We start from the raw sequence: 10,035 nt of genomic DNA, 5'->3' as shown, positions 1-10,035 counted from the left end.
CTAATAAATGTATTTCCGATTTCCAAATGTATATGCTGCAAATTGACTCGTATGTGACGTCCTCAACTTTGACAGGACCGGAATTAAGATTCCTTCACGGGGCAGGGAGCTACCAAATGCCATCGTCAGCCCCCAAAGACCACGCTTGATTTAAAACGATCATGCCGCCATTCACCTTCGGGGTTTAGCCTTTTGATGCCTTCGTCTATAACTCTTCCACAAGAGCTCGACAAGCAAAACGAACCACACAAATAGTTAACGGCGAGAAAAATCTTTGGTGGGACGCGTCCCATATTATTCGTCCCATCAATAATCGTCTTCAGATAAGTGATAAAATGGACGATGTAAAATGGGCCATTATCCATAGCCAAGGACGCGTGGGGCAAGCTCCAGAAGTGAGGAAAGAGCGCCGGGAGAGAACTTCCTTGCAAAGAGATGACACCTAGACGATGGTTGGCCATTGTAGAGACAGCTCTGCCCTTGAAGTATGCTTTTGAGTAAGCCTTCGGCGACGTCGCCGCCCCCGCCGAAGGTCGCAGGATGAAACCCACCTCTCGACCAATCAACCCAAGTTAAACTGCGGTTGGCTAAGCGGTCAGCCATCTCAATCGTTAACATGGTGGGAAAGTAATGCTCGTCAACGTAGCAAGCAGGCTGACAAAACTCCTTAAACTTTGGGTAAAAAATCTCATCTTTGACGATGGCGACGGCAGCGACGCGGTCAACTTGGAACCACTGGGAGCCCTTCCGCCAGTCGGTCAGGTTAATCTCTGGCTTCATGTTTGGGTTATACCGACCCCTTCCGTAAACGCCAAGGTCGTCAAAGGCGTCGAGGAAGCTCTGTTTGGATTGCGTTATATAGCTGTGAACTTCGCTGAATTTGACCAGTGGTATGCAGGTCTCGGAGAGGAGGACGAACCACTCGTTGGAAAAATCAAGGAGAGCGTTGGCCAGCAGCCGCCTCTCTGCATCGCAGATGCTCATCTTCCCCCACTCTACAATCTGGAGAATTCACTGGATTCAATTTCAAGAAAAGGGTCTGAGCAATACGGGTAAAACACTTCAGATTTTACGTACCTGGCTGGGAATCTGCCTGCCGTAGAAGGGCGAGGATTTGGGGAAGCCGGCTTGATAAGAAGGCGTGGAGTGAATGTAAATCGAATAGAACATCTCGTGGCCTTCGAAGAACTTCTCCCAGAGCGGATACAGCGGTAGAGGACCCTTGGTCAAGAACATGAGCGCTATTTTCAGAGTCCTCTTGAACGGGTAGTTCTTTCTCTGAGGAACGATGGACGCCCGCCAGAGAAGCTCTTCGTCGGTCATGTCGTGGGTCAGGCTCCGCGGTGGCCTGATCCAGAGGTTAAGGGAGATGGGCTCCATTAACTCAGGGATTAACCCTAATACACCACCAGCCCTCAGGAATCGAGACTTGGATACGGAGAGTAGCGAGAAGCCCACCGTCAGGACTGACATGAGGAGCAGAAATATCAGTAATCTATGCCGCGTAATCTTGAAATTGGGCTTCTCCTGGATCTCCGTTGAAGCTAACGAGGGCCGGAGTAGAGTAGCCATAGCGACAAGGACGTGTCTCGGAGAGAGAGGGAACGAGATCAAACTATAGGATATGATTTTTTATACCCAGAACATCGAAGGCTACTCCATGGAAATAATTTTGAATCCGTCAATAAGGATATATCGCGAAATTTGTCTATCAAGTTTCGCAGAGCAGCAACAATACTGGGAGAGGAAACACGGTGGATTTAAGAAGACGAATATGGGGATGATTCTAGCTGTTTTCCGTGAAATAAAGTCGAAGGGTGCGGCTTACGGTGGTATATCTACAGTGAATTGCTGGTAACCGCTGATTGAACAGGATGAACGGAACTTGAAGCATGAAGGAGGAATGATGACAGAAAGGGACGGAAGGGATGAAGGATTATAATCCGAATCTTAATTGTAGCAGAATATTGCAAGAACGTCGTTGGGAAGGAGAAAATGGGCACATCGTGCAATAATTGGACATATTAGTTCTTTAATTCCTCAACCGCCACTATTTATGTATCCACTTTAAAATATTAAATTCGCTGCGTTGAAATCATTTCGGATGCTACTTTTGCAAATGGCCCACCGACGGGATAAAGGAGCCACATGATCGATATAACACTGAATTGAATGTGGTCGTTGCGGTGTAGGATAATAGGATGTTATTCTGAACGATTCATTTCATCAGGTACCGCATTATACTAGTTAAAATTTGATTCAAAGGCTAGTGGTCATAGGCCGGTCCGTCGTCTCTTCAATTTAAAGTCAATAATTAAATTTTGATTAAGTCGTGTTGCCTTATGTTAACCCCATTGTGAACCCCACTTCCATCGATGTCGTGAGATAGTTCCGGGAGCTGGGTAATCGTGATTGCCACTTGCCACCAGATGTAAATTTACCTATTCCTAAATTGAAATATCAATGTATTTGCGAAATATTCAGTGGTGAGAGTTGAAACACCAAATATACATCCGATCCTGAATAGATGGATTAAATATAACCATTTGAACACTTCACATTGTGTACGGAATTTTTCAGTGACTAACTGAAAGGGTTCACTCTAGTCGTGGGCACTGGCGCTTAGCAATAACGCCATAATAAAGATTTACATTTGAAAGAGGAAAGATGAAGAAGGGAATAGTATACAAGAACAATAAGGTTAGTTTTTTTAGGAGACAATCAAAACTATAATCCTTGGAAGTCTGGAAAAAAAGTAAATAAACTAAACAAAGCAAGCACGATCTGGTGCGACGGAAGGTAGGATTGGTTGCGACCGAAGGCACACATTGTGGGGTTTGACCTTGAGATGGGTCCCACACTGGTTATTTTTTATTTCCGGCTCAATGCTCCTCTCCTTCCCGCTTAATGTTCCTTTCATAAAGGGAACAACTTTGAACATTTGGTTTAGAACGAGGGTTTCTTTCTTCTGGTTTATTCTTCCTTCTTCTTCTCCCTTGTTCTCTCCCACCAGGACCTATGCTGCCAAGGAGTGGCAGCTGGGGGTTCTATCCCAACATTTGGTATCAGAGCTTGAAGTCTGGTCCAAGGAGGAAGCAAGAGCAGATCCATGCCACGACGGGCTGGTGAATCTGCCTCGCAAGCTGGTAGGATGTCTTCAGCAGAAGGTGAGTCTGCTGGAACCTCTGTCGTGATGCCCAGGTCTCTGGTCGAGACTGGACATGGTTTCCCTGTTCTCTCCAAGCAGAACTATTCTCTATGGGCTATGAGAATGCAAGTTCTGTTGGAGGCGAATGGTTTATGGGAAGCAGAGACGGTGACGAAGAAGAAGGATCTGCAAGCACTGTCGGTTATCTATGGTGCAATATCTGATGAGATATTGGCTCAGCTGGATAGTCAGTTGACAGCCGAGGAGACGTGGATGATGTTGAAGACGAAGAACTTAGGTGCTGCTCGTGTTCAGAAGGCGAGAGTGCAAGCCCTCAAACGCGAGTTCGAGCTGCACATCATGGGAGAAGATGAGCTTGTGTCTGATTTTGCAGGAAAGCTGTCCAAAGTTGTCACTCAGCTAAGGACCATGGGAGAGAAGTTAGAAGAAGGAGACGTGGTGGCCAAGCTACTCCGAGCTACTCCAGTGAAATTCGACTCTATTACGTCCTCCATTGAGCAATTTGGGGAGATGGAGTCAATGACATTGGAAGAAGCCTGGGATCCCTCAAGATACATGAAGACAAGTTGAAGGATCGCCAATCAAGAAGAGAGGAGCAAGTTCTGTTAGCGAGAGCTATCAGAAAGGGCAAGAAGAAAGACGAAGACGAAAACTCCTGTGGCCGTGGACGTGGACGCAGCAAAGGAAGAGGTCGTGGCCAAAGCAGTGATGGCAAAGGATGGAGCAAAGACGAGGACTACAGACCTCGAGATAAGTCAAAAATTAAATGTTACAATTGTCAAAAATTTGGGCATTTTGCGTCTGAATGCCACAGTGACAAGAAAGAGGAGAAGTCAAATTTGGCCAACGCCGAGGAGAAGGGCGAGTCCTTGCTGATGACGTTGACAGAGCCTCTGGATCATGCACTACTCCAGGGGAGCGAGGGAGATCCTCCGATGTCAGATATGTGGTACCTCGATACGGGGGCCAGCAACCATATGACGGGCATGAGAAGTCTGTTCTATCAGCTAGAAGAAGCACACCTCGGTAGTGTTCGATTTGGCGATGGGTCGAAGGTGGATATTCAAGACAAAGGAAGCATCATACTACAGTGTCAAAGTGGAGGAGAAATGACGCTGAGTAATGTTCTCTTTATTCCTAAATTACGCTCTAACATTTTGAGTATTGGGCAGCTTGATGAGCAAGGCTACAAGACTGTGATAGAGCGTGGTCATTTGATCATATACGATCAGCATGTTAGCTGAAAGTGCCCATAATCTTCAGAAAAAGCAATTTGTTATTCATGTAATGATGTTCAGTTATTTCAGGTAATGACTAGAAAAAATAAATATGAACGTGTATAAAATCATATCAATTGTACACAATTGGCAGTTACTGTCTTCAGTTTTTCTTATTCTTCCAGTCATGTACATCACTCATAATTATTTATTGAAAACATGTATTTTTGTTAAAACTCTAAGCTGATATAACTTTTCACTAGACTTGTAAGAGTCAAATTGGATTAGTCACACTAATGTATACATCAGATAAAAATAGGATTGAAAATGATTCATAACAGATTTTAAAACCAAAAAATTAAACTAAAAAATAGATCACAGAGCACACTTTAAATTCATTTTATTTAATGCTCCTATAGATTTTTGTACATTGATCAAACTATCTTGTGTACTGATAAAATTTGTTTTTTTACTACTACACCTTTAAAATATGATAATCCTGAATTAAAATTTTAACTATCAGCCTTGTTCCCATCCTGTCATTTCATTATTTATTTATTATACGCGTTGACTTTGCAATCTATATGTAACTTAAAAATTAATTTATTTTCTCCTGATTACTATTTAATTTGTATTATGTCTTGTTTTTAAATACACTGACCCATCACGGGTTTAGTGACATATTAAATATGTTGTCCTTAAATCAATATGAATTTTTAGATTTCTTACTATCATTTCAGTTTCTTGGCAGAATTATGTCATCTACAACTTATACATAGTTGCCAAGATTTTAAATATTAGAACAGCAAGCTTTATGTGAGATAATTTATTAGAGATGTTTATAAATGTTGATATATTCACCTAGTTCCCAAAAGATTAAAAAATTAAATCTCTATAAGGAAACCAGATGTTGTGTTTTACTCCTAGGTATAAGATACCTATATGTTATAAACTATTCAGAGTTCAGCATTAAGCCAATATTTTAAAAAATTTACATGTAGTCTTCAAGAAAGAGAATTAAGGTTAACAGAAGCTCAATTCAGTGGAATTCATAATAACCAGGATGTAAAGGTCCTAAAATAAAGTCTACCCAAAAGGAAGCATTTGAAGTGTGGTGTTGCACTCATTGAGAATGCCTAAGATACGAGGGCTTAGACTGATCTAACGAATGATTGTACTTGTAGATGTTACAGAAGACTTCTCCAAAGTTAACATTGAGGAAACATTTTGAAACAATCATTTTGGATGTGGAACTATGTCCTCAAAGCTGCGTTAAAGGATAATAACATTAGTTGAATTTCCTCTAAGCCAGATAAAATCATGATCTAAGAGAGACATGAGTTGAGAGACTAAAATGATTCTAAATGTTCATAATTACAAACATAAGTAGATAATATTATAATTCTAATGCTAGATTCTAAAACAATTTTCTTGGACAAGGGTCTTGTTGTTTGGAAAAATAAAAATAAATGTATTCATAATATCCCAGAGTGAGCATCGATAACACGCTGTATTAGCATGTTAATTTGTTGATTTAAACATATTTATTGGCATTATATCGGTTATATGTAATTTTCCTCAAGCTTATAATGATTAAATAAACTTTAGAATGATGCTTTCAATTTTGTGAATTTTAAAGTATTTTAGGGATTTTTAAGTATAAAAAAAAAATATTTTTTTACTTGGAAAATTTATATCTTTGTCAATAGAATTTTGAGCAATTCAGTATAAATCATGTTGTGGCGCATAAAAATTTATATGAATATAAAAATATGTTTAGGTTTTCAAAGACGCACGTCACCAATAGATTTGTGGCGCGGCGACTAACCAGCTTTTATGGCTACTGTTTAGCGACAGCAAATCCTTAAACATTGTAAAATAATTGTGTCAGCCAATCATTAAACCCAATCTGTTATGGCATTGCAACTAGCAATGCTATGATGACATTTATTGAGAATACAATATCTCTCTTATTATTTTAATTTTTGGGGTCACATGCCCCAACATAAGACTCTTTTTTACACTAAATGTGATAGGGAGAGTGAGACTCAAAATTTTTAATATCTTAATTAGTCAAAAATGACGGCGCCATCCAATGTGTCATGAGACACCTCGCGCCACATGTGCATATTGCGTGCACGTCTAGATGTGGCATTGATTTGTCTTCCTTTTATTGGTTCTTATAGGAAGTCTGGTGATGAGGCATGCATTCACCCACTGCCACGTCACATGCACATAAGTTTATTAATATATTTATTATTATATTACATAACCAGTCTTTTTTTCTTTTTCGAGAACATGACATATTGATGTCGGACGTCATCTTGGATGTCGTTCAGTCGACACCGAATATGATGGTTCGGTGCCGATAAGGGATGATGGTATCGGACTAAGGCAGTGTCGTCGTCCAAAAGATGAAACCCTAACGGGTTATGCGACTACGATGCTCTAAATGCCCTACGTGTCGTACGTGTAGGCTCCGCCTCGAGGGAGGCACCAACCTCCAAGCTTGGACCGGGTCACCGGGTGACGTTGACGGTGGCCTCTCAAACCTCGTCACAGCGACGAAGGTGTCTACGGCCGAACGGAATCTAGCCGTAGGGCCCGCACGTAACGAACGTACTCCTCCGTACCGGTAAGACACTCAGTTGATCATAGTTTTCTCAATTCGTCCTCTCTCACCTATCTAGCCCGAGCCCGATGGAATCAAGACGACGATATACTGCAAGTGGTAAATAAACGAGCGACGGGAGAGGACGGCGTACCTCATCGGCGGTGGCTCGTAGTGCAGTGTCCTTGACAGTCAGCGGCAATTCGGAGCGGGTGGGACGGAGAGTTGCCAGAGAGATCACGGCGGCTCGACATGCGGAGTAGCGCTGGAGCCCTTCGTAAAGGATGGCGGAAGACTCGTTGAGGACGTCCTACGCTCGGGGCGACGACCTCGTCGGGGCGGTGAGCAATGGCACCCCGGGGCGTCGTTCATCAAGACGTTGCAGGCTAGCGACGATCGGTGGGGCGAGGGGAACGATGGAGGAGTCTAGTGACGACGCCTAGTGAGGTGGCTCCACTGGGCAACGGCGTGCCGGTGGCGGCGCTCGGCGTTAATGCTTGCAGCTGTCGTAGCGGCTGCTCTGGTGGCTGTGGTGGCGCTCGGCGCCTGTGATCAGGTGATGCGGCTGTGAACGCTTCAGCAATTGCGACCGATCCGGCAGCTACGGCGGCACCCGCTGGTGGGGGCGGCGCGCGGCTGGTGGCGGCACCCCCGGTTGGTGGCGGCGCCCACTACTTGTGGTGGCGCCTGCTGTTGGCAACGGCGCCCGCGGCTAGGGTGCGCCCGCTGCTTATGGCAGTGCCCGCTTGTGTGGCGGCGACCACTACAGGCAAGGCGCCTACCTCTGGCGGCGGCGCTTGCTGGGGGCGGTGGCGCCCGCTGCTAGCTGGGGCGCGCGACTCTAGCGGCTTTGGCGCTGCCTCTGGCAGTCCCCGCGGTCTTAGGCAGCCCGGCGGCTACGCGGTGGCAGCACGCACACAATGGCAGCTGCCTAGGGCTCCGAACGGAGCCCTAGAACGGGTGCGCGGGCGGGACGGAACGGTCACAAATCCGACACCGTTCCCTTCAGCCCATTCTCTCTCCTCTCCTTTTTCCTTCTTTTTTCTTCCCTTTTCTCCCTTTTTTTTGTATTTTCCAAAGTTGAGACCAAGATAGACTAATAAATGACTTTTCTTCTTCCTGGCCTGAGGTTTAGGGCGCCCATCTCCTCCCTTATATAGGGGGGGGGGGGGGGGGGATGGCTCCCTAAATGGGCCATAAAGGGTCCTTTTATGGAGCCCTTATAAATGGGCTCCCCCTTACAAACAAAGAAAAAACTAAAGAAGATGAAGGGGGGAATTAGGGGAAAGAGGAAAAGAAATGGGTACGGGCAATGGGAGAGGGGGTCAAAAGAACGCCCCTCCCCCTTGAGGGTGTAATAGCGGATAGAGGACGTGTTGCGAACGAGACAAACACACGACGAAAACATAATGACGAGAACGGGAAAGAGACAAACACGTAGAAAAATGATGAAAACAAACGATAAGCGAGCGTCTATCACCCGGTCTTCGATGTCGAGGGCAGGCGACGCGGACGACATCATGGACAAACTTCGATGGTGTGCGCCATCAATCCTCTTGGGGTCGGAAGAACTCGGCTCCGTCAAGTTAGGGTAGCTATCGGCGGCGCCCGGCGAAGGCCTGGTCATCGCTGGCGTAGGTCACGCTCTGTGGTGAGTGGGCTTCCGTACCTGCACATAAGAGCCTTCGCGGCACCCTGTTCCCTGCATCGTTAATTACCCCAAGCAGTATACGATTGACTGACTCGTGCCAATCAGGCGAGAACACTGGGGAAGTGGTCGTGGCAAACTCGCTCACATCAATGGGGCTTAGATAGGCCAGGGTAGGGGGGGAGAAGGGATTCGGTATGGGATCGTGTCGGCCATGTTAGACGTGGAGCTGGTCCCCCACCTAGGAGGGACTTCGGTGACGTAGGCATATCCGCACACTCGTTGGAGGGTCGAGAATGATCCCGCACTACGAACAGGTAGCTTTATGGCCGGCGTGGGAGAATAGCTCTCTGGCCAAATTCTCATCGACACTCGGTTTCCTACGACGGTCACTCGGAGTTGGCTCTAGGAGTCGGCAGCCTGCTTGTACTGTGCATGCCTATATGATGGCCTATCATGATGATCATGATGCAACGACAAAACATGCTGAGCGAATGCATAATGAGGGACTACTACGGGTGCTAGGGGTTGAAGTCGTGGCAGGACTTGGCCGTTTGCGATCTCGGGTGGACTCAACCTAGTGGCGAGGGCCTCTGGGGAGACAAGCGCATGCTCGGCGCGTGGGGTAGGGCAACGACGGCTAGCCATTACCATGCGGATGGTATAGCGGTCACAATGCATCCGTCGCTCATCATCCAGGCTGTGGAAGAGTGAGTGGTCCGCACTGGGTCGAGGAAAATCCTGGACAAAGTCGGTGGGGCGCTACGTGTCTGTTCCGGGTGAATGGCACAGGCGGCCGGGCTGGCAGCACAGTTGGTTGGACGACTGGCACGGGTGGCTCGTGTAGCTGGACGAATGGCTCCGACGGCGCTGTGCTTGGCGCGGGTCTCTTGACTGGTGGCACAGGCCGTCCGGCGGGCGGCCCAATCAATCGGGCACGATGACACATCGTCCTCTTTGTATCCCGGCTCTCGAGGGAACGCGGGATGATGGACGATCGTAAGCCCAACCATCTTGGTTGGGGCACTCTTGGCTGCAAGCTTCGTGGTGTAAGGGTACCACGTGGCCAGTTTTCCCTTAAACAGAAACAAACACGTGTTCGCTCTGCCGGCGATGGTGACGTCAAGATCATAGATCCAGGGACAACCCAAGATGACACTTCCTACTTTCATAGGAAGGACGTCACACAGGACAGTCCCATCGTACGTCCTCATTTTTAATGGGACGTGGCATTATCGCTACGTCGACACTGACGAAGTGTCAACCCACGATACGTCAAATGGCATAGGATGAGGTGTGGTCGCCAACCCTAGTCAGGCGACCATCGCGTCTGATATGATGTTGATGCAACTCCCACTATCCACCATCAACTTGCACGCTTTGTCATTGA

General features: G+C 46.4%; 1 protein-coding gene across 1 annotated transcript; it reads right to left on the bottom strand.

Moving 5' to 3' along the window:
- Positions 1 to 255: 255 nt before the first annotated feature.
- Positions 256 to 2,228, bottom strand: LOC144708036 (glycosyltransferase BC10-like). Its single transcript, XM_078581330.1, has 2 exons — positions 1,078 to 2,228; positions 256 to 1,002 (listed from the first exon to the last, which is right to left on the bottom strand). The coding sequence occupies exons 1-2, from the start codon at positions 1,570 to 1,572 to the stop codon at positions 358 to 360; spliced, it is 1,140 nt and encodes a 379-aa protein (XP_078437456.1). The 5' UTR covers positions 1,573 to 2,228; the 3' UTR covers positions 256 to 357.
- Positions 2,229 to 10,035: the final 7,807 nt, after the last annotated feature.

This window comes from Wolffia australiana, chromosome 9 (assembly GCF_029677425.1).
Source record: "Wolffia australiana isolate 7733 chromosome 9, ASM2967742v1".
In the NCBI taxonomy this organism is placed as follows: domain Eukaryota; kingdom Viridiplantae; phylum Streptophyta; class Magnoliopsida; order Alismatales; family Araceae; genus Wolffia; species Wolffia australiana.
This window is presented reverse-complemented; position numbering and strand designations above follow the sequence as displayed.

Bases quoted from the DNA above. Each gene is read 5' to 3' on its own strand.
- LOC144708036 (XM_078581330.1), bottom strand. From the start codon at position 1,572: ATGGCTACTCTACTCCGGCCCTCGTTAGCTTCAACGGAGATCCAGGAG. The intron at 1,003-1,077 runs GTACGTAAAATC...TGAATTCTCCAG, and splicing joins GCAGGCAGATTCCCAGCCAG to ATTGTAGAGTGGGGGAAGAT.